General features: G+C 51.5%; 1 protein-coding gene across 1 annotated transcript; it reads left to right on the forward strand.

Moving 5' to 3' along the window:
* Positions 1–632: 632 nt before the first annotated feature.
* On the forward strand, positions 633–23,455 carry KCNJ3 (potassium inwardly rectifying channel subfamily J member 3). The gene is made up of 3 exons (XM_085067211.1): positions 633–1,422; positions 6,004–6,220; positions 21,646–23,455. The coding sequence occupies exons 1-3, from the start codon at positions 745–747 to the stop codon at positions 22,227–22,229; spliced, it is 1,479 nt and encodes a 492-aa protein (XP_084923337.1). The 5' UTR covers positions 633–744; the 3' UTR covers positions 22,230–23,455.
* The last annotated feature ends 617 nt before the right edge of the window (positions 23,456–24,072 follow it).

Genomic DNA, 24,072 nt, shown 5'->3' on the forward strand with positions numbered 1-24,072 from the left:
AATAGAATAGAATAGAATAGAATAGAATAGAATAGAATAGAATAGAATAGCCCGAGCTCCCCTCAGCCCCTCCTGGCGGTTCTGCGGGAGTTGGAGCTCCTCCGAGGGTGGAGGAAGAGGAGGAGGAGGAGGAGGAGGAGGGCTGGAGCCCCGGGAGAGGCTGCTGAGGGGAGGATGATGGGGAGGAGGAAGATGAGGAGAGGATGCTGGCGGGAGGATGCTGAGGGCAGGATGAAGATGAGGAGCGCAGAGGATGCAGAGGGCGGGCTGTGCGCGGGGCGGATCCAGGGGCGGATCGGGCGCGTTGCGCGGGGGGCGGGCCGAGAGGCGGTGCGGAGGGAGGGTCCTTGCGCGGGGAGGTGCGGAGGGAGGGTCGCTGCGCGGGGCGTTGCGCGGGGCGGTGCCGCCCTGCCCGGGGCCGCTGCCGGCGGCTCCGCGTGGGTGGCGGTGGCGGCGGCGGCGCCGGGCGGAGGCTCCGCGGCCGCGGCGCGGCGGGGCGGGGGGACTGTGCGGAGCTGCGCGGGGCTGCGCGGTCCTGTGCCGGCTGAGCGGGGCTGAGCGGGGCTGAGCCGCTGTGCTTCCCCGCGGAGCTGCGCATCCCTGAGCCGGCTGCGCGTTCCTGTGCGGGCTGAGCCGGCTGCGCTTCCCCGCGGAGCTGCGCGGAGCTGAGCCGGCTGCGCCGGGCAGTGCCGGCTGCGCGGGGCTGCGCGGAGCTCCGGCGGGCTGCGCGGGGCTGCGCGGAGCATGTCGGCGCTGCGGCGCAAGCTGGGCGATGACTACCAGGTGGTGAGCACCTCGGCCAGCGGCGGAGGCCTCCCGCCCCCGCGCAGCGCCCCGCGCGGGAAGCGGCAGCGCTTCGTGGACAAGAACGGGCGCTGCAACGTGCAGCACGGCAACCTGGGCGGCGAGACCAGCCGCTACCTGTCCGACCTCTTCACCACGCTGGTGGACCTCAAGTGGCGATGGAACCTCTTCATCTTCATCCTCACCTACACGGTGGCGTGGCTCTTCATGGCCTCCATGTGGTGGGTGATCGCCTACATGCGCGGGGACCTCAACAAGGCGCACGACGACAGCTACACCCCGTGCGTGGCCAACGTGTACAACTTCCCCTCCGCCTTCCTCTTCTTCATCGAGACCGAGGCCACCATCGGCTACGGCTACCGCTACATCACCGACAAGTGCCCCGAGGGCATCATCCTCTTCCTCTTCCAGTCCATCCTGGGCTCCATCGTGGACGCCTTCCTGATCGGCTGCATGTTCATCAAGATGTCGCAGCCCAAGAAGAGGGCCGAGACGCTGATGTTCAGCGAGCACGCCGCCATCTCCATGCGCGACGGCAAGCTCACGCTCATGTTCCGCGTGGGCAACCTGCGCAACAGCCACATGGTGTCGGCGCAGATCCGCTGCAAGCTGCTCAAGGTGAGCGGGAGAGCCGTGAGCTCGTGGGGAGCTGGCCGGGGTGCTGGTGGAGTCACTGTCGCGCGTGGGTGTGGGACGTGGGGCAGTGCTGGAGTCCCTGTCTCATGTGGATGTGGCACTTGGGAGTCCCCATCCCACGTGGATGTGGCATTTGGGGACGTGGGGCAGTAGTGGAGTTCCCATCTCCTGTGGATGTGGCACTCTGGGATGTGGGGCAGTGCTGGAGTCCCCATCCCGTGTGGGTGTGGCACTCGGGAGTTCCCATTCTGCATGGATGTGGCATCTGGGGACATGGGGCAGTGGTGGAGTCCCCATCCCATGAGGATGTGGCCCTTGGGGACATGGGGCAGTGGTGGAGTCCCCATCCCGTGTGGATGTGGCCCTTGGGGACATGGGGCAGTGCTGGAGTCCCCACCCCGTGTGGATGTGGCCCCTGGGGACATGAGGACATGGGGACCTCGGCAGTGCTGGCAATGGTTGGACTCGCTGGTCTCGGCGACCTTTCCAACCCAAGCAATCCCCCAATCCTGTGGCAGAGCCGTGGCCCCAGCGCCGCTGCCTTGGGGACATGCCACCCTCCTGCGTGTCCCTGGAGCTGCCAGCCCCCCAGCTCTGCCGCCCCTCGCTCTGCCCGCGGCTGTCCCCATGTCCCTGGGGTTTGCAGCCCCCTGCTCCACTAGGGATGACACCAGATCATTTTTGGGTCCTGCTGCTGTCCCATCAGCCCTGTCGTGTTTTTGTCGCGCAGAGCATCTCCGGCAGCTCAGCCCTGAGACACCGGATTGCCAACCTCCTCGGAGATAATTCCTGCCTTCAGCGCAGGATTGGGATGGATATTTATAGATTCCTATAAAATGCTCCATTTCCCTGACAAGCAAATCCTTTGTAGCTCGGGAAGGAGAAAGCTTCGGGCATAATCCGAGGTTTTTGGGCAACCCTGAGCCCAGGCAGGCAGAACTTTATTTATCTGAACTCCCAGGAAAGCCGAGTGGTTAGAGCTGGAAAATCCTGCCCTGGAGGGCTGGGAACAGTCGGTGTTTGTCTGAGCCTCGGCAAAGGCACGGCTCCGGAGGGGAGAGAGGGAATTGGGATTTAGGGATCGGGATGGGAGGATGGGAATTGGGAATGTGGATGGGGATGGGGATGGGGATGGAAGGACAGGAATGGGGATGGAGGGATGGAAGGACGGGAATGGGAATTGGAAAAGGATTTTGGTTCTGGAGAAGTTCTTTTCCTGCAGAAATCCCAACCCACTGGGCTGAATATTCCTTTATTTTCCCTGCGGAGCTCAGAGCAGGAGAAGCACCAACCCCAAAGGGAGACTCCTGAAGTTGTCCTGTTTTCCCCAAATCTGTTTCCTGTAGGATTTCAGGATCAGGAATGTCCCAGAGTTGGGGTTCCTTAAACCCCAAGGGATTTAAAAGACGGGAAGAATTCTCCTCAAAGAGGGAAAGAATTCCTAAAAGAACTCCCAAAATGACCCTCTAATAGCTTTAAAATTTCAGGGTGTCATTGATAAACGTTGTAAATCTTATTTATGGATAGTTATTTATATGCACAGTTATATAAAAATGGCATTGCAACGTAAGATCATACTTATGTAAGATGCAATTATAATGTATTTGTATTTAATGATATCTTACTTATACAATTATTTAAAACATTTAATAATTAATGTGTAAGTATAGCTTTATATTCTATATAAATATATTTAAATAATTTAATATATTTCAAGGTCTTAAAGACCAAAAATTGATCATTTCCAGTTCAGCATTTGAAAATTGCTTTTTCTTCTTTTTTTTTTTTTTTGGCTCTGAAAGTGGTACGGGGGAAATTTAAAAGTTGGAGCTTCCAACTTAGTGTAGCTCCAGAAGAATTCCCTGGATTTGAAATATGGGAAGGGAAAGGTTAGTGCCTGAAGGGAAAGCCTGGTCAGGCCTCTTGAGAAAAAAAGGGAAGGGAAAAAATGGGGAAAAAAGGGTAAGTAGAAGGAAAAAAAGGGAAAAAACAGAACAAATGTGGGGGAAGGGAAAATAAAAGGGGAAAAAGCAGGAAAATAAAAGGGAAAAGTAAAATGAAAAAGTGGGGGAAGGAAAATAAAAGGAAAAAGGAAAGGAAAAAGGAAAATAAAAGGATAAAGGGAAAATGAAAGGGGGGAAAGAGGAAAAAGGGAAGAAGAGAGGAAAAGGGAAAAAATAAAAGGAAAAATGAAAGAAAGCAAAAGATAAAAGCAAAGAAGGGAAAATAAAAGGGCAACAAGGGGGAGAGAATAAAAGGCAAACTAAAAGAAAATAGGGAAAAGGAAAAATAAAAGGAAGAAATAAAGAAAAATAAAAAGGAAATAATTTTTTTTTTGAAAGAGGGGAAAAGAGAAAACAAAGAAGAATAAGGAAGGGAAAGGGAGAAAAAAAGGGGGAAACAGAAAGAAATAAAAAGGAGAAAAAGAGGATTGGAGCAGGAATTCAGAAATTCTTCACCTGTGCCAGGTGAGGTTCATATCCAGGGCGATCTGGATTTCCTTTGGAAAAGGGGTTTGTTTATGGAAAAGGTTTTTTTCCTGCAGAATTGGAAATCCCAATCCACTGGGGTGAGTATTCCTTAATTTTTCCTGCAGAGCTCAGGAAACCCCAAAGCCTTAAGGTTGGGAATGAGTGCAAAGCCTCTTTGGCAATAATGGGAATTTTGGGATGGATTTCCAGGACTGGAAAGAGCTTGGATGTGCCTCAGAATTCCTGAGTTTCTCCCAACTCATCTCTTGGAGCAAACGAGTCACTCAGGGTTGTTCCTTTGCCAAATATTCCCAATGGAATTGCCTGGGGTTGGATTCTTCCCAGGACTTGGGGAGGTGGGAAATTCAATTCGGGTTCTGTGGAATTTTAGCCCTGGAATTCCATCTGAATTCCCTGGGAAAAGCTTGCAGTTTGGTTTCCCTGGATCAGGTTGGATATCAGGAAGGTTTCTCCATGGATCAGTTGGATATCAGGAAGGTTTCCCTGGAAAGGTTGGATATCAGGGAATGTTTCTCCATGGATCAGTTGGATATCAGGAAGGTTTCCATGGATCAGGTTGGATATCTGGGAATGTTTCCATGGAAAGGGCTGTCAGCTGGCACAGGGCTGGAATCACATTCCTGGAGGGATTTCCAAGCCATGGATGTGGCACTTGGGGACATTTGCTGGGAATGGTTGGACTCAACCTTGGAGAGCTTTTCCAACCCAAACATTCCAGGATTCCATGATTTCCCCTCCTCAGAAGCTCATCCCCTTTCCCTTCCCTTGCCCCATTGTCCTTAACTCCTGACGAGCAGTCAGTTCCCAGCTTTCCCTCCTGCTCTGCTGCAGTTTCCAGCTTTCCCTTTGTGCTCCATTCCCTCACCTCTGAGCTCACAGACACATCCTGCCACTCCACACTTGGGTTCCAGCAACAACAGAATCCCAGGGTGGTTTGGGTTGGGAAAGACCTTCATTCCCATCTCATCCCAGTTCACCTCCCACCAGCCCAGGCTGCTCCAAGCTGACATTCCAGGGACGACCATCCAACCCCAATCCCCATCCTGATCCCCTCTCTGTAGGGTTGGAGGGTCTGTTTGTGGGTTTTGGATGGTCAGGACAGAGATGAGAGATCTCTGAGGTCAGGTCTTGGAGCATGGGGTTTGTTGTGAAATAAATAAATAAACCCCAGGGGTGGGTGTAGGAGAGCTGCCAGGGGCTGCCAGACAGCCCAGAGCAGGGCAGAGAAGAGAGAGAGAGAGTGAGAGAAAAAGAAGATCCTGGTTGCCATTTACAATACAATAAGTCATCTTCTGTGTTGAATATTCCAATTTTCATTAACCAATCTAGAACAATCTTCAAATCCTACAACATTTGCACACAACCTATAAAAATCATCCCATTACCATATGAGGTTATATTTTAAATATTCTAATTCTCATTAACCAATCTAGAACAAGCTACAAATCCTACAACATTTACATACAACCTATGAGAAGCATCACATTACCATACAGGGTTATATTTTAAACCCTAAAAACTGCTTTTTGGACCCAAGCAGGCAGGGTCTGCTCTGACCCATGGAGCTGTCTGCAGGCAGAGGGGATTGTTCCATCCAGAGGGGATTGTTCCATCCAGAGGGGATCACCTCCAGTCAGCCATACCATTGTTTTCTAGTTGTTCAGTTGTCGCTGTCGAGCCGCTAGCAGAGAGAAGCAGTCCAGGTTCTCAGTGTGGCATAAAGATGATATTTTATTAATTAATTCCAACTTCTATAGACTTTCAGAGGTCACCCAGATTGGTCAGTTTGAAACCTCCCCCTAGGCAGATTGGCCAGGCCTGAACTGTCCACATCTCGAGAAACTGTTTTTAATAACATCCAAACTTTTATCTTTGTTTATAAAACACAGGAGAAAGTTCTCATGGGAAAGACCTGTGCTAGCCATGTTCAGTAACTGGGGTTTGGTATCTCAAAGCTTGTCTTCATCTCAATTTCCCTTATATTTTCCATATTCTCAGCACCTTTCACCAGGTAATCATATTTATAAGGCTTTCCTCTTTCCTTTCCCCCAACACCTCTCTGTCCCCGCAGTCCCGGCAGACTCCCGAGGGGGAATTCCTGCCGCTGGACCAGCTGGAGCTGGACGTTGGCTTCAGCACCGGCGCTGACCAGCTGTTCCTGGTGTCCCCACTGACCATCTGCCACGTCATCGACGCCAAGAGTCCCTTCTACGACCTGTCCCAGCGCAGCATGCAGACCGAGCAGTTCGAGATCGTCGTCATCCTCGAGGGCATCGTGGAGACCACGGGTGAGCCTGGCAGCTCTGGGGGATCCCTGGGCTGTGGGGAGGTTGGGGGTTTGTCCAGTGGGGTTTGTGGTTGGTTTTGGTGGGATGGATCTTGGATGTTGAGGATATCTTGGATGTTGAGGATATCTTGGATGTTCACAATATCTTGGATGTTGAGGATATTTTGGATGTTGAGGATATTTTGGATGTTGAGGATATCTTGGATCTGGGTTTGGGGCAGGTTTTGGTGTCCCACTGTTCCCATCCTGCTTTGCCAGGGCAGCAGAGCACAGCCAAGAGCTTCAGGGAGGTGAATCCTCTGTGCTCTTCCCTAAAAATTCCCTGACATTTCCCTAAAAAACCCCTGACATTGCTCTAAAAACTCCCTGTTATTTTCATAAAGACTCCCTGATGCTTCCCTAAAACCTTCCTGATATTTCCTTAAAAACTCCCTGATATTTCCTTAAAATCTCCCTGATATTCCCCTAAAACCTCCCTGATATTTCCCTAAACGCCCCCTGGTATTTCCCAAAAAACTCCTTGATACTTTCCTAAAAACTCCCTGACATTTCCCTAAAAACTCTCTGATATTTCCTTAAAATCTCCCTGATACTTCCCAAAAATCTCCCTGACATTTCCCTAAAAACCCCATGATATTCCCCTACAATTTCCCTGATACTTCCCTACCTCCTTGACATTTTCCCCAAACCTCCCTAATATTTCCCTAAAACCTCCCTGATATATCCCCAAAACTTCCCTGATATTTCCCAAAATACTCCTTGATATCTCCCTAAAAATTCCCTGATAACATCCCTAAGAACTCCCTGATAATATCCCTAAAAACTCATGATATTCCCCTAAAATCTCCCTGACATTTCCCCAAAATCTCCTTGATATTTCCATAAAAATTCCCTGATATTTCCCTAAAAATTCCCTGGAAAAGCTCGTGGAAAACTTGCAGGCCTGACCTGCAGACCAGACCTTGCAGGTTTCTTATTTTAATTCCTTCAAAAATTCATTCCAAGCAAAAGGAGGGAAGAAAAACCTAAATTTGTGAAGAACTCTTGGAATTTCCAGCCCCAGGTTTGTTCGGCTTTGTTTTGGGAAACATTTCAGACCTGGAAATGACACAGGAATGAGGGAAAAAAAGGGAATTTCTGGGTCTTTAGCACCTAATTGGGATAAAGTTCCGAATGTTGTGACCTAATTTTGGGAGCTGAGCTGAAAATTGGGCAAAACAGAGCAAAATGTGCCAAATTCGGATAAAACAGGAGAGGCTGGGGAGGTGGGAAAATCTTCCAGGGTGAGCAAATGCTGAGTTTTTAGGGAATTCCTGACACCTCAGGGGGTTTAAATCCTGCAGGAATTCAGGATTCTCCTCTCAATCCTGGAGTTTTCCCCCCGAAATGCTGCATTTCCCCTCAAATCCTGCAGTTTTGGAAAAGCTGAGGATTTCCTGTGGGAATTGTGCAGAGATGGGCAGAAATTATAAAGTTGATTATAAAGGTTATTATAAAGTTGATTATAAAGTGCTGAGAACAATGGGATTTGTTTCCCAGGGATCACACCCTGGGGTATCTCTGCCAAGGGAAAAATGGGATTAATTCCATTTAATTAAAATGGAAAAAATGGGATTTATCCCATGGTTTTGGGGAGGTGGAGTGTGGTTTTGGGATTGTGACACTGGAATTGGGGTGAAGCCTGGGAATCTCAGCCCCAGCTTTGACAGGACCTGTTCAAAAGTTCAAAAAATCTAAAAAATCCCAGTTTGTTTTCTCTTTGGGGAATAATTTAGAGAGGATTCACCTCCTCCAGGCTCTGCTCCTGCCAGGATCCAGGATTCCTCCTGAATCCCTTCAACCCAAACCATTCCATGATTCCATGGCCTCAGATTCCTGCCTGGGAATTCTGTGGGGTGATCCCAACCCCTGGAGGATTTTCCACTCTGGCCCTGGATTATTCCCGTTTTTTAGAGCTTTTCCCAGTGATTTTCCCCATTTTTTGAAGCTTTTCCCAGTGATTGTTCCTATTTTTTGGAGCTTTTTCCCAGCGATTTTTTCCCATTTTTTGGAGCTTTTTCCCAGTGATTTTCCCCATTTTTTGGAGCTTTTTCCCAGAGATTGTTCCCATTTTTTGGAGCCTTTCCAGCACCCAGAGCTGGTGATGATTCCTGAGGTTCAACACTGATCATCCCAGGTTATTTTGGAGATCTCTTCCACCCCTCCATTATTAGGAAAACACGGAATTTTTAGAAATTCATGGAAAAAAACATTTATTTCCCAATCCTCTTGTCCTCATTTCCCATGGCTGGGATGGAGAACTGGAAGCTCCATTGTCAGCAAAGCTTCCTGGGGACAATTTGACTTTCATCCTGGATTTTCCTGCTGGGATTTGCCTCTGGCTGTGTTGGGATTATGTAAACCTCTGCAATCCATCCTGCAATGCCTCGATAAGCTGCTGAAATTCCTGGAAAATGAAGGATGGATAGGGTTCTGAAGCAAGCAGAGCCCTGCAGGAATGGTTTGTGCAGCATTTTCCAAACTCATTAAATGTATTTTGGGAAGCTCTTCCCGCGATTCGCTGATTAAAGAGCTCCAAGAGGCTGCCAGGCTGTTTCATTAAAGGAGTAGGGATGGCAGCAAAGGCCTTTGCCACGGGTTTGGCTTTGAAAAACATGGGAAAATTGGAATTGTGGAAGGGCAGGGAGCTTTCCCTCAGATCCATGGGAATGAAGAGCTGGGGCAGATCTGGAAATGTGCAGGATTGTGATCATTCCTCTCCAAAATGGGATTTTTTGGGATGTTTATTCCCAGGGTGGATGAGAAACCTCAACATAAATTTAGCAGCTTTCAAGGTGGAGCATAAAATCTCAGAATTCCGGAATGGTTGGGGCTGGAAGAGACCTTTAAAGGTTCATATATTGACTTTTTTTTTTCTCTTTGCACATAGATTTTGGGATTTTTTGTGTGTTGGGTGGGAGGGTGACAGGAAAAAAACAATTCCCATATAGAAAGTGGCTTTGAAATTGCATTTATTTTCACTGTTTTGAAGCACAACCTGAGCAGGATGAAAGAATCATTTCAAACTCTCAGGACTGAACAGTTCAGCCAATTTTTTTTTTTTCTTCTGTCAGTGGAAAATCTGTCAGTGGAAAATCCAATATTTTTTGGTCACGTGGGCAAACACGTTTGGCCTTGGCAGAGCCAGGATTTGCTGGGTTTGGAATCTTCAATCCCAACTTCCCTCTGTCCCCCTGGAGCTGCTGGGGGAAAAAAGGGGGAAAAAGGGATTTTTAAAGTGGAGGAAAAGATGGAATGTGTTGGGAAAACGAGGGGAAGTGCTGAGGAGGCACAGCTGGGAGGGAAGAGTTTTGGGAAAAATATCCCAGAGAAGCTGTGCTGCCCCTGGATCCCTGGGATTGTCTAAAGGCAGGCTGGGGAGGCATGGATGGGATGGGATAATGGGATAATGGGATGGGATAATGGGATGGGATAATGGGATTGAAGTCTGGAATTCTGGGATTCATCCCTTACATCACTTTTATCTCGGCTAACTCTCCCTGCTCCCGCCTGAGGCAGCAATTCCCAATTCCCCACCATTCCCCTGCTCCCTCCTTTCTCTCCCTGAGGTTTCTCTGGACACCCAGGAGAGAAACCCAACAGTGATTTTCCCCTCCCTTTCCCCATGGATAACCCAGGAATGGTGATTCGGCAGAACTCTGCCAAAATTCCCTGTTTGCACTTCATCCACCAGAATTCCTTCTGCTCCAGCAGCCTCTGTGCTGATCAGTGCTCTCCAGCCCTTGGATCCACCTGGAGTCCCATTTTTCCTGGGAATTCTCGCTGGAGGGCTGAGCAGGAGTGATCATTCCATGTGAGATCAGCTGGAGAGACTGGGAATGCTAACATCTGATCCCTGGGGATCTGCACTGGGAAAGGAGGGGTGGAGCAAGGAAAAGGGAATGTCCAGCTCCATGTGGAGGTTTGGGAATGTGGGGTGGGGAAGGGGAAGGCAGAGAGCTGGAATTTTCCGTGGAGTGCTGGGATGTGGGGATGCTGAGGGCTAAACACAGACCCAGACTGCTCCTCCTGAGAAATCCATGGGCAAATCAAACCCTGCAGGGCTCCAGTGGTGCTGATTCATGGAGTTTGGGAATGGTTTGGGATGGAAGGACCTTAAATCCAATCCCATCCCATGGCAGGGACAGCTTCCACTGTCCCAGGCTGCTCCAAGCCCTGTCCAGGGACACTTCCAGGGATCCAGGGGCAGCACACCTTCCCTGGGAATTCCAGCCCAGCCCCTCCCCACCCTCCCAGCCAGGAATTCTTTCCCAAAGTCCCATCTAACCCTGCCCTCAACCCTTCTGTTTAAAGCCATTCCCTCTCGTCCCTCCTTCCCTAGCTCCTCGAATCCTTGATTCTCCTGAAATCCAAACCATTTCTTCCCTGCAGCAACTCCTTCCCACTCCTTGTTTCCCAGCCTGGCTCCCCTGGCAGTGCAGCTTTCCCTGGATATTTGCCCTGGGTGGCTGCTGGATGCTGCTGGCAGAGGTTTTGGATCCCTGATCCGTGTTATTGATTGATTGATTGATTGTTCCCACAATCCCCAGCATTCCCTGCCTCGGGCAGATGTGCTGTTTCCAGGCTGCCAGCAGTGCCCAGCTGGTTTTCCATGGATACCTGCTCCTCCCTCCTGGATACCTTTGTGCTCTTCAGTCCTTGTTTACAGCTCTGCACCACAGGTGGGAGGTGGGAAATGATATTCCAAATATTCCAAATATCCCAGCTCCCTCCCAGAATAGTCACAATATTTGCTCTCCTCGGGGATCAAGGCTTGGGAATGGTGTGAAGTTGCACCAGGGGAGGTTTGGGTTGGATATTTGGGAATATTTCCTCGTGGAAAAGGTTGTCATGGGGAGTCTCCATCTCCAGGGGGATCCCAAAGCCCTGTGGATGTGGCACTTGGGGACATGGGGCAGTGCTGGGAGTGGTTGGGTTCCATGGGCTGAGAGGCTTTTCCAGCCTAAAGCACTCTGGAATTCCATGATTCCAATGTCATGGCTTTCTCTGAGCAGCCACACTGCCCTGTGGAAAGGGACAGGACACAGGGAATGGCTTCCCACTGCCAGAGGGCAGGGATGGATGGGAGATTGGGAATTGGGAATTCCTGGCTGGGCTGGAATTCCCAGAGAAGCTGTGGCTGCCCCTGGATCCCTGGCAGTGTCCAAGGCCAGGCTGGAATAACCTGGGACAGGGAAGGTGTCCCTATGGAATGGGATGGATTGGGATGGGATTTAAAATCCTTCCAACCCATCCTGGGATTTCTGGGATTTTCTAACCTGGGACAGTGAAGGTGTCCCTGTGGAATGGGATGGATTGGGATGAGCTTCAAGCTCCCTTCCCAGCCCAACCATTCCATGTGCTGTGGCTCCTGGCAGGGATGCCTTTGGGATGCTGGGAGGTCTCCCAGGCACCCCAATCCCATCGGGAATCACCTCCTGATCCCTTGGGAAAGGGCTGAGGGAGGCTAACAGACCTGCAGGGATCCAGGAGCCGAAGGCAGGCAGCCTCTGGGAGCAGAGATTGTGCTGCTGAGCTCTCCTCTCTGCTCGTTGGGCTATTGATCCATGGCTGCATCCGGATCCTTGGGGACACTGCGGATCAATCACGGGGGACAGGCAGGGCTGATTGTGATTAAGGACATGGCTGGCTCTGTGTCCCTCAGGGAGAGCTCTCTCCATCTCCCTGCTCTCCTGGCTGGTCCCAGGCTGGGCTTTTCCAGGAAGTCTCCAGGATTTGATGTGGGCTGGATGTGGGTGTGGGGCTGGCTGGGGCTTCTGGAATATTTTTGGGATTGGAGGAACCACGGATTGGAATATGTTTAAAGTTAAAATGATAATGTCAGAGTGCAAGGGTGAGAAGGATGGTGGAATGCCAGGATCCTGGAATGGTTTGGGTGGGAAGGAACCTTCAATCCCATCCCATCCCATGGCCAGGGACACCTTCCCTAGCCCAGGCTATCCCTGGAGGAGGTTAAGAATTTAAAAGCTGCCTGAAAAATATGTCTGGAGATTTGGCCTGTTCATGATGTCCAGGAAAGCATCCCAGCGTTTCACTGTAATTGGGATATTGGGAATTGGGAATTGCTGGCTGGGCTGGAGTTCCCAGAGAAGCTGTGGCTGCCCCTGGATCCCTGGCAGTGTCCAAGGCTGGAATAACCTGGGATAGTGGAAATTTCCCTGCCCATGGGATGGGATAGATTAGGATGGGATAGATTAGGATAGGATTTAAATCCTTCCAACCCAACCCATGCTGGGATTCCTGTTGCTGTGTCCATATTCCCACGGGAATGTGTCTCCAGGAGCAATATTTGGGGAATGTTCTTCCCTGGGTGCTGAGGCTCGGGAGGCTGAGCTCACCTGGCAATAATTAATTCATCAGCAGAAGCGCCTGCAATTAGAGCTGTGCTGGAGAGAGGCTTTAATTGGGATTAATGGCTCATTAGCGCCGAGCAGATCAGCCCCAGAACCCCAAACACAAACACAGCAATTAGGGATTTTCAGGGGTTGGGATTCACCATTCCAGCGGTTTGGGAGCACAGAGGTGGGGCTGGGCCAGGTGTGCTTTGGAACAGCTGGAATTTGGGAGCTCTGGGGATGTTGCTGGAATTCCCTGGGGTGTGGAAGGGCTGGGATGATGGTGAGGGGTGAACATCACTTCCTGCTTCGGAGTTTCCTCCCTGTTCATCCCAAACCGGGAATGAGATGGGGATTGGGAAAAGATGGGAAAATGAGCAGCAGTGGCTCTGATCCAGAGAGTTTTGGGAATATAAATCCCAGAATTCCAGGGGTGGTTGGGCTGGAAGAGACCTTAGAGCTCATCCCAGGCCACCCCTGACACCTCCTGTGATCCCAGAGTGCTCCAAGCCACATCCAGCCTGGCCTTGGACACTGCCAGGGCCTGAAGGAGCTCCAGGAGAGCTGGGAGGGACTGGGGACAAGGGCTGGAGGGACAGGACAGGGAATGGCTTCCCACTGCCACAGGACCTGGAATGAAACCCTCACTGACTGTTCCCTCACTGCTCCCAGGGCTGGATGCAGGGCTGACCCCAAACAGGGACATGGGGACAGTGACCTCCTGCTGTGGGACAGGAGCTGCCACGGGATCCTAATGCCTGCAAAAGGGACTTGCCAAGCCCTGCCAATCCCAAATTCCCTGTTCTGAGGGATTTCTCTGCTCCTCCACGCCCAGCCAGCTGCTGGGGTTGTGCCAAAGCAGCTTTTCCAGCTCCTCACCTGCATCCATCCCTCTGCCTCGGCAAATCCCACTGCCCAGCCCATCCCAGCATCTCCCAGCTCCTGTCACCAATTCCCAGTTCACACCCAACTCCTGAGCTAAACATAGACTGTGCCAGCAGCATCAGCTGACAAACATTCCCTGCAGGGCAACTTCCCGGGAGAGAGAGGATCAGCACGGTGGGAACCACTGTCAGCCTGGATTTGGGGCTGGAAATGGATCCCTGGGAATCCTTGCTGGGCCATAGATAGAGAAATAGATAGAAATATATACAAATGTATAGAAATATATAAAAATATATAGAGATATATAGAAATATATACAAATATACAGCAATACCATAGAATTACAGACCCCTGGAGTGGTTTAGGGGGAGAAGGATATGAAATTCCATGCCATTCCACCTGGAAAACCTTCCCAGGCAGCATCTCCATACCCTCAGCAATTCCACTCTGGATTTCCCCCCTGGTGCCACATTTCCCTGATCCCTCAGGTGCACCACCAGGTGCTCCACAGCTCCAAGCTGCTCCTCCATCTGCAGCATCCCTCAGCCCCTCCCGGAGGAACACAGACATCCCAGAACTCCCTGGATCAGCATCCCCAAATCCCACTGGCGCTTCCTGCTGCTCAGGCAGATCAGGCTCGGGATGATTGGATGTTTCTCCCTCCCTGCCTGAGCTCCAGAGCATCCCGAGGGTGCCACGGAGGGAAATCATCTCCCGCGGCAGGAGGGATGAAGGGAGGGAGGGATGGAGGGAGGGATGGTGGTCAGGGAGGTTAATTAGCCCCATTTCCCTGCAGATGTGATGTCATCCAGCAGCCTCGTTATTCCCGGCAGGATGAATCTGCCACATCCCAGCCGGAGCAGCACAAATCCCCTCCTGCCTGCGGCGGTTGCTAATTTTATCTGCAGCCCTTTGCTGCCATCCCGATCCTGCTGATTCCGCTCTCCCCAGGCTGCCTCCCAACCCTCCGAGGCTGCAGCGGTTTTGCTGTTTTAGGGAAAATGAAGCCTTTTTTTTTTTTTTTCTGAAGGTTTCAGGAGGAGCTCAGGATTTGGAATTGGGAATTCTGGCTGATGCTCTTTGCCTTTCCCCACCCCAAATGTGAGGCACTGCTGTGCTTCCAGGAAAAATCCCAGTGGGATGCAGAGGTGTTTCCACACCTTCAGAGGATCCCAGGCTGCTTTGGGTGGGAAGGGACCTTAAATCCCATCCCATTCCACCCCATCCACGGGCAGGGACACCTCCCACTGTCCCAGGCTGCTCCAAGCCCTGTCCAGGCTGGGATGGGAATCCACCACTTTCCCAGGCAGTCGGAGGTGGATCATTCCCCTCTGGATCATCCTGCTGTTGATTGGGATGATTTTCATCCCCCAAGGTGGCTGCTGAGTTTCTGTTCCATTTCCACCCTTTCCCCTGGGGTGGCTGCAGGCAGGGATGCTGGCACAGAGCAGGAACTCCTAGGGAATATTCCCAAATCCCGGAGCTCAGGAATGCTCTGCCTGCATGCCTTCCATCCACCCCAGCAGGGATCCCTTTCCTTCCGAGGGAGGTGGGATTTCCATGCCGGGCAGGAGCTCTGGGTGCCTCGGGGTGTTTCCAGGCTGGATGAGAACTCGATTTCGGTGCTCAGCCCAGATGGGCGGGTGGGAGTTGGGAGGAGCTGGGAGATGCTGGAGAGGGAAGGGTTGGGCTCTGCTGTGCCTCAGGGTTCAGAGGCTCTCCTGGGAAGGGCAGGAATTCCTGGAAAAGTCTGGTTTTTCCCTGTTTTCCAGACTTCTCCCAGGTGCTGCTCTGAGGCACCCTCTGAGCTCCCCAACCTCCTGGGATTTATCAGAACATTCCTTTCTCCCTGTGGCTCTTCCCCGCCATGCCCAGCACTGGGCTACAAAGGAATCATTTCCAGCTGCACTTCAGAGCCCAAAGGCCACGAAAAGCAGAACCAGCTTGGTTTGTAGGTTGGAAAATCCCTCTGGGACCACGGAATCCAGGCATTCCCAGAATTTCCCAGGCCAGCACTGCCCCACATCCCCAGGGCTTTGGGATCCCTCAGGAATGGGAACTCCACCACCCCCTGGGCAGTTCCAGTGCCTGACACACTTTCCATGAAGGAAGTTTTCCTGGTGCAGATTCCCAGGGAAGCTGTGGCTTCCCCTGGATCCCTGGAATGTCCAAGGGCAGGTTGGAGCAACCTGGGACAGTGGGAGGTGTCCCTGCCATGGCAGGGGTGGGATGGTATGGGAGGGGATGGGATGGGATGGGATGGGATGGGATGGGACGGGATGGGATGATCCTCAATTTCTCTTCCAACCCAACCCATTCCATGGTTCTGGGATGCTATGGTGAGCTTGAGGAATGTTTTCATAGCACTGTGCTGTCGGGAAAAATTTGGGAATACCTGCTGGGAGCTCTGGAGATCATCCACTGCTTTTTTCCTGGGCATGGATGGACAAATCCAGAGGTTTACATCCAAACCCCATTTTATTTGTGTCCCCATCCATGGAGAAGGAATTCAGTGGGATGAAGGAACTCTCCCATTCCCATCCTGCCTCCCTCCATCCCCTTCCTGCTGCATCCTAGCAGGGGATGCATGGAGTGAGGAATGCAATCTGCCCTCGTGGTGCTGCTGAGTCAATCCCAGCCTGGCAGGAGGGAATGGTGCCAGCCTGGGGATGTGGCAGATGGCTCTGGGAGACAAACCTGCTCCAAGGAAAGGAGCTGGAGGGCTGGGATCAGCCCTGACACATTCCAGCCGTGGGGAAAAGGAACTGGGAGAAGGAACGGAGCAGAGCCTGGGGTTGGGATTGAAAAATCAGCAGAGGATAAAAATAGCAGGGCAGGTTCTCAGCCAGGATGAGTTGTTGCATGGAATATGTGCTGGATGGTGTGGATAACTGCTCTGCTTTTCCCAAAGGATGGAAAACCCTGCTCCAGGCCTGGAGGCTGCCAGACTTTCATTTTTTTCTGGTTTTTTTGATATAACAAAGGGAGGTTCCTCACCTGCCAGCAGCCTGGTGCATCCCTGGGCAGGGGAGCAGGATGTGCTTTCCTGTGCTGCTTCCATGGAATTTTGGAGCCCTTGGGGCTGATGGCACAGAGCTGTGGTGCTGGCAAGCTGCAGGGTGAGGTGCTGAGGGTGCCAGGGAGATCTGGGGGTGTGAGGGATGGAGAAGTGCCCTGGAAGAGGTCTGGCTGATAGGGAAAATACCTTTGGTGTCATGGATGTGTTTAAATGTCAGCAGTGCTCCGGGAGGACAGCAGGAATGGAGCAGGAGGTATTTATGGAGCAGAGATAACCAGCGTGAGGAGCAGGGCAGGAGGCTGGAATTGCTCCTCAGGGGAGGAGAAATCGAGGATTTGGGATAAAAGTGATGTCTGACTGACAGGAATGATCCTGGAGCCACGGGATGGTTTGGGTTGGAAAGGATCTCAGGGATCATCCAGTCCTTTGGTTCTTTTTGCATCCAGACTTTCTGTGTTCAACCCCTGAGCTCTGTGTGCTGGGGCAATTCCCAGTGAGAGAAATTACTGGGGATCAGTGGCTGCAGGAATCAATTCCCTGGATCAGGATGCAGGGAAATCAATTCCCTGGATCCCTGGGAATGTCCAAGGCCAGGTTGGATGGGGCTTGGAGCAGCCTGGGATAGTGGGAGGTTTCCCTGCCTGTGGAGTGGAATTAGGTGATCTTTAATGTCCCTTCCACCCCAAATAATCCTGGGATTTTGTGGTATTTTCATGGATTCATAAAGGGGTTTTTTATGGTTGTTCCCTTTAGGACACATTTTGTGTTTTCCATTTCAGGAAATGCTGCATTTTATTTTTTTTCTCTTTACCCAAAATGGGTTTTTATGGAAAAAATGCCTCCCCACCTCCCAGCCAGGAATTCCCAATCCCCAATCTCCCATCCATCCCTGCCCTCTGGCAGTGGGAAGCCATTCCCTGTGTCCTGTCCCTCCATCCCCTGTCCCCAGTCCCTCTCCAGGTGAACATTCCCAGCTCCCCCTGGCCCTGGATTGCGGAACATTCCGGAGCACTTCCAGCCATCATCACTTTAATCAAGGAGCAGCGTCGGAACGGCGCTGGGGAAATGTTAAAGCTAAAAATAGCCCTTCTTGCCGAGGAGCTGGAGGGTGGATCTGCAGCCCCACGCCCAGCAGCTCTCCCGGCGGGCTGTGCATTTCCAGCCTGGCAGCTCAGCCTCCAGGGAGAAACAGCAGTGCTGGAGGTGGAGAGGAAGGGCTGGAGAGCTTCCTTCCCTCTGTTTTGGGGGTTGTGTCCCCATGTCCTGGCTGAGGGCAGATTGCTGACCCCATTCCTGATGGGAACATGTCGCTGTTGAGCTGCTAGCAGAGAAAGGACCTGGGTTCTCAGTGTGGCAAGAAAAGAGGACTTTATTATTTTGATTTCAGCTTATATAGATTTTTCAGAGGTCACCCAGATTGGTCAGTCAGAAACCTCCCCCTAGGCCTGACTGGCCAGGCCTGAACTGTCCAAATCTCGAGACACTGTTTTTAATAACATCCAAACTTTATCTTTGTTTATAAAACACAGGAGAAAATTCTCATGGGAAAGAGCTGTGCTAGCCACAGGAACATTGGGATATCCTGCTCTTCCTCAGCTCAGTGGGATAAACCTTCTGTCCCTGTGTTTGGGGTGAAGCTGGGCCTGCCCTGGATCCCTGAGGTGTCCAAGGGCAGGGCTTGGAGCAGCCTGGCATGGTGGGAGGTGTCCCTGCTGTGGGATGATCATTAATTTCTCTGCTGACCCAAACCATTCCCAGATTCCATGATTTCCTCTGCAGTCCTGGAAGAGCAGAGTTTGCTGTGGGAATCATCCTTGTTTCCCTGCAGCAGCAAATCCTCCCTGAGTCCTGCGTGAGTGTTGATGTTTTTGTTTCATGTCCTAATCAGGCTTTGCTCTTCCCTTCATGGGCTGTAATTGCAATTCCAAATTGGCTCAATTGTTAGGAATTCATTGATCCTGGCTGTGGGATTGATTTTTAATGGGTATTTTGGAGGTGTTACAGCTCAGCTGCAGGTTTAGGGCAGATCAGCCCCACAGAATGCACAGGCAGGAGCCCCTTGACTCAGCTCTGGGAGTCTTAACCTGCAAGGCGTTTGCTCTTCCCAAGAAAAAAATTAAAAATCTGACTTAAAAGAAGTAAATCTGTGCATTTTAGCCAGGAATTCCTGTTGGACATTCCTCTTCCTCCCAGTCCTAGGGCACCAAGATGCCCTTTTTGTGGCCATTGGGACCATGTGCTGCTGAGTACATAATTCCCAATTAATTCCCTCTTTCCCCACTGATTGGGATGAACTTTCCCACATTGGGAAGGACACCCAGTGTCCAAGCTGCATGCCAAAAGCTGAAGGTGGAATTTCTGGCAGTGCTTTGGAGAGGGAAAAGAGCCAGGGAGCCTTTGGGTGCCAAAATCACTTCTGAGGTCTGTCCCAGGGCAGGGAGCTGTTCAGAGCTCATGGATGATCTGTGATTTCCCAGGCAGCAGCCAGCTCTGGGAGTCAAATGGGATAAATCCAGGCAGGGCTGGGATTCCTCTCCAGGCAGTTGGTGAGCTCTAGGAACCAGCCAGCTCCATCTGGGCCTTGGGAAGCGATTGGAGGATTATCAGAGGGTGGAATCAGTCAAAGTGTTTATTTATGGATTTTTGTTTTGCCCTCCATCTGCCCCTTGTTAATCTGGGGATGCAGCTCTGAGCTGGGCTGACAGCGAGGCACAGAGTCATGGAATGGCTTGGATTGGATGGGAAATTAAGGATTATCCCATGGACAGACACTTCCCACCATCCCAGGCTGCTCCAAGCCCATCCAAGCAGCCTTGGGCATTTTCAGGGATGGGGCAGCCACAGCTCCTCTGTGCTCCCCACGTGCAGAAAGGCATTCCCTGCTTTTGGAGGGGTTTGATGGGATATTTTGGGCTATTTCTGCTGGAATCTGTGGTTGCTGTGCCTGTTCAGGTGGGATTTGGTTGTTCCCAGCTCCAGGGCCTGAGGGAGGCGTTGGGAGCAGGGAACAAACACCCTGAAGCCTTTTCCTTTGGCAAACTGCTGAATTCCATAATAAACAATTCCACTGCAGACAGCCTGGTTGCTTCCAAGCTGGAGCTGGGAATTTATCCTGCAAATGAGTGTTAATCATGAGGAGAACTTGGGAAGATGGGAGCAGACCTGGGAATGGGGCAGAGGGGAAAAACCTCAAAAAATGAGAATTCCTTCCATGCCAACAGCAGGAACAGAAAGCTGGGAGCCAAGAGGGACATCCCTGACCTGAGGGCATCAGGGCTGGATTTATCTGAGCAGAATTCATGGAAAGGAATCCTGGGCTGGCTCTGGGAAAGGCTGGCAGAGGAGGGGTGCAGAGGGAAGGGCACAGCTGGAAGCAGAACTCACTCCAATGACCATTCTTCTTCAATTCCAGGTTTTTCCTAAACCCTTTAGGAACGGGATTGCTTCCACTCCACTTAATAAACAGGAGCACCTGGGGCCTGGGTGCAAATTCACTGGGAAGTGTAAAATATGTATAAAATATGTCTAAAATATGTCCTGGATGAGGCTGTGGGATGGCTCTGGGTGTGCTCTGCTGGCCTCCCTGGCAATGGGAATGAGATCTGATGCAAAAAAAACTGGATTCATGTTTTGCTCCCAAGAGATAAAGTGGAAAACTGAGAGTTTTATCTTGTGATCAGCAGCAAAACCAGCACTGATCCCATCAGCAGGAGCACCAAGTGGGATGAACTGGAATTTTCCTGGCCGTGTGTCACATTCCAGCTCACTCCCCCTCGCTGCAGCCCTGCTGTTGTTTTCCCATGCCTTCCCAAGTTTCCCTTTCCTCTTTTCCTGGCTCCCAGGCACCTGCTGAGCCAGGCAGGGGCTGTGTTTGCAGAGGTGGATGGAGCTGCCCGAAATCCAAATGTCACATCTCCACTCGGCTGCGCCAGGAGCAAACGGCAGCGCAATTCTGTTTGCAGATTGCTGCAGAGAGAGGTTAAAAATAATAGTAATAATAATAATAATAATAATTTTTAAAAGCAGGATTTCCTCTGGAAGCCTCAAGCATTCCGTGAGCATCATCTCCCTCTGACTCCCAAGGGGCACCAGGGTGGCCAAGCCTGTTGCTTGAGGAGATTTTTCTCCACGGTGGGAGGAAGAGGAAGGGCAGCGTTGTGCCTCTTAGTCATGGTTTTTATTCCCTGTTAATTGTGTGGAGCCGGATCCCAGGCTGGCAGAATGATCTGGGAGCAGATTGCTGGCGAGGCCTTGAGGAGGAATCATGTGTTTTGTAGGACTCACTGCTGGGCTGGAATGTGCTGATGGGTTTTGTGTGCATTCATGGACAGGATGGAAATATGGAATAACTCAGGAATGCTTTAGGATCTGACAAGTCCTGTTTGACATTCCAGTTCCTGCTGGTTCAGTCCCAGGGCTCTCAGGGGACATTCCCTGAATGTCCCTGTGGCAGCAGCGCCATCACGAGTGGCTGTAAATGGAGGTGGCAATTCCTCAGTTTCCCCCCTGCAGCTGGTGTTGGCTCCTTTCCCCCTGGGAATGACAATTTAGGATCCTAAAATCCCGGAATCCTTAGGGGTGGAAAAGACCTTTAAGGTCATTCAGTCCAACCATCAACCAGGCCACCTCTAACCCATGTCTCCAAATGCCACACCCACAGGGCTTTGGAATCCCACCAGGGATGGGAACTCCACCCTGCCTTGGGCAACCCTTTCCACGGAGGAATTTTCCCTAATATCCAACTAAATGATGCACTATCCCCTGGTGCATTTCCTCCATTGAAAGGCAGGCCAATGCCTTTTTAAAAATACATTTTAGCCCTTAAAATCCATTTTATGGAATTGTTGTGGGATTTCTGTCCATCCCCATTTTCCTGGAATTGGTGGAAGTTTTCCCTCTCTCCTTACCTTTTTTTAATACATTTGAAGCCATAAAATCCATTTTATGGAATTGTTGTGAGATTTCTGTCCATCCCCATTTTCCTGGAATTGGTGAAAGGTTTTCCTCTCTCCTTGCCTTGTTAAAATTTTTTTGAGCCCATAAAATCCATTTTATGGAATTGGTGTGGGATTTCTGTCCATCCCCATTTTCCCAGCACTGGTGGAAGTTTTCCCTCTCTCCCCGCAGGGATGACGTGCCAAGCCAGGACATCCTACACGGAGGACGAGGTGCTCTGGGGCCATCGCTTCTTCCCGGTGATCTCCTTGGAGGAAGGCTTCTTCAAGGTGGATTATTCCCAGTTCCACGCCACCTTCGAGGTGCCCACGCCGCCCTACAGCGTGAAGGAGCAGGAGGAGATGCTCCTCATGTCCTCCCCCCTCATCCCGCCCGCCGTCAGCAACAGCAAGGAGAGGAACAACTCCGTGGAGTGCCTGGATGGCCTCGACGAGGTTGGCACCAAGCTGCCCTCAAAACTGCAGAAAATCACCGGCAGGGACGACTTCCCAAAAAAACTGCTCAGGATGAGCTCCACCACCTCGGAGAAGGCGTACAGCATGGGCGACCTGCCCATGAAACTGCAGCGCATCAGCTCGGTGCCCGGCAACTCCGAGGAGAAGCTGGGCGCCAAGACCACCAAGATGATGTCGGATCCCATGAGCCAGTCGGTGGCCGAGCTGCCCCCCAAGCTGCAGAAGCTCTCGGGGGGCGGCAGGATGGAGGGGAACCTGCCGCCCAAACTGCGCAAAATGAATTCCGACCGCTTCACATAACCCGCCGGCTGGGGGATCCCGGCGGGGTTTTGGGAGTCCCTGCGGCGTTTTGGGGGATCCCTGTGGTGTTCTGAAGGATCCCTGCCGCGTTTTTGGGATCCCTGTGGTGTTCTGAAGGATCCCTGCCACGTTTTTGGGATCCCTGTGGTGTTCTGAAGGATCCCTGCCGCGTTTTTGGGATCCCTGCAACGTTCTGGGGATCCCTGCTGTGTTCCAGGAAGCTCTGTGGTGTTCCGGGGATCCCTGCCATGTTTTTGGGATCCCTTCCGTGTTTTTGGGATCTCTGGTGTGGTTTTGGGATCCCTGGTGCATTCTGGGGATCCCTGTGGTGTTCTGGAGATCTCTGGTGCGTTCTGGGGATCTCTGTGGTGTTCTGGGAATCCTTATGGCATTCCAGAGATCTCTGCAGCATTCCGGGAATCCCTGCTGTGTTCCAGGGGATCCCTGCTGCCTTTTTGGGATCCCTGCCGCATTCTGGGGATCCCTGAGGTGTTCCAGGAATCCCTGCCATGTTCCAGGGATCCCTGCAGCATTCTGGTTATCCCTGATGCATTTTTGGGATCTCTGCTGCGGTTTTGGGATCCCTGTCACGTTCTGAGGATCCCTGCAGCATTTTTGGGATCCCCGTGGCATTCCAGGACTGCCGAGGCCAGCAGGATCAGCCAGGGATCCGCAGGGATCTCTGGAATGAGGAACATCCCTTGGGATCGGAGCCAGGCCGGCTCCTCGGCATGTCCCATCCCAGCGTCGCGCATGCAATAACAGTGTGCAGTCTCTGCATCCAGTCCGTGGCATGACTCCTCCTGTATTTATACTCTGTATCCCAAAAAACACGCGCCGGGGGCTTCCCTTCCCCCGAACTCCCGAAGGAATAGGGACACCGCAGAGTGAGGAACTTTCAGGGTGAGTTTTGCTGGAGTTGAAAGCGTTTGGGGTTTGGTTTTTTTTTGGTTTTTTTCGCGATTTGTTCGCCCCGGTAGTTCTGCATGTGGTTTTTTTCCCCCCAAGGAGGTGGTTTAGTTCACCCCTCACACCAGATCTGCTCGCCTTAAATCCACTGCCGGTCTCTAGTTTGCTTTCAGGTTTTTTTGGCACATTCCCTGTGCCAAAGCCACTGGGGAAAAAAAATATATAATCTGTATTTCATCAGGCTTTGTTTAGAGAGAAAAAACCTGTGTTCCTAAGCCTGGGCAAAACCAAAATAAATGACTCGAGTTCACACTTTAGGTACAATTAGTAACATTTTTGAAATCTTTGTGTGTGAAAAATCAGCAGGACGTGCTTGATTTCCCCTGTTGGTGAAAGCCAGCCGTGAAAAAAGCCGAATGTGGTTTAACTGCAGTTCCAAAAAGCTGGAAAATGTCCGTGGTGCCCAGCAGGCTCTTCTGCCGGATGAGCTGCGCCCCAAAATCAGAACCCCATTCCCCTGGATTTCCCTCCCAGGTAGGAGATGGAGATCCAAACCCTCTCTCCTCACTGCTTTTGCTGTGGTGAGGATGATGTTTGACCTCTTTCTGCAGCGAAGGTGACCCTGTGGGGTTCAGAACGAGTCAAATGCCCTAAAAAGTGGAAATGTTGGGGTTGTGTTTGGGTTTCCTTTGGGGTCAAGCCAGGGTGGGCTCTGGGGTGACCCCTGGTGAGGCCCTGAGGTGGTGGAGCATCTCCCCGAAATTCCCAAGGGTTGAGGGCTGTTTGGAGCCTTCCAGAGGTTCTTCTCCAGAGGTTTGGGATGGATGGAGTGGTGGGTGGGAAAGCTGGAGGATGAGGAGCTCCGAGTGGCATCCTGCAGTGGATCCCTCGGGATCACATCCAGGGAGCTCCCAGGGCACCTCTGGCCATCCTG

This window comes from Lichenostomus cassidix, chromosome 7 (assembly GCF_008360975.1).
Source record: "Lichenostomus cassidix isolate B80296 chromosome 7, HeHo_3.0, whole genome shotgun sequence".
Taxonomy (NCBI): Eukaryota; Metazoa; Chordata; class Aves; order Passeriformes; family Meliphagidae; genus Lichenostomus; species Lichenostomus cassidix.

What these genes read in the sequence shown, in the direction of transcription:
- KCNJ3 (XM_085067211.1), top strand. Translation starts at nt 745, where the DNA reads ATGTCGGCGCTGCGGCGCAAGCTGGGCGATGACTACCAGGTGGTGAGC. An exon ending in TCCGCTGCAAGCTGCTCAAG is followed by an intron (nt 1,423 to 6,003) that starts GTGAGCGGGAGA and finishes CTGTCCCCGCAG; the next exon opens with TCCCGGCAGACTCCCGAGGG. An exon ending in GGGCATCGTGGAGACCACGG is followed by an intron (nt 6,221 to 21,645) that starts GTGAGCCTGGCA and finishes CTCTCCCCGCAG; the next exon opens with GGATGACGTGCCAAGCCAGG.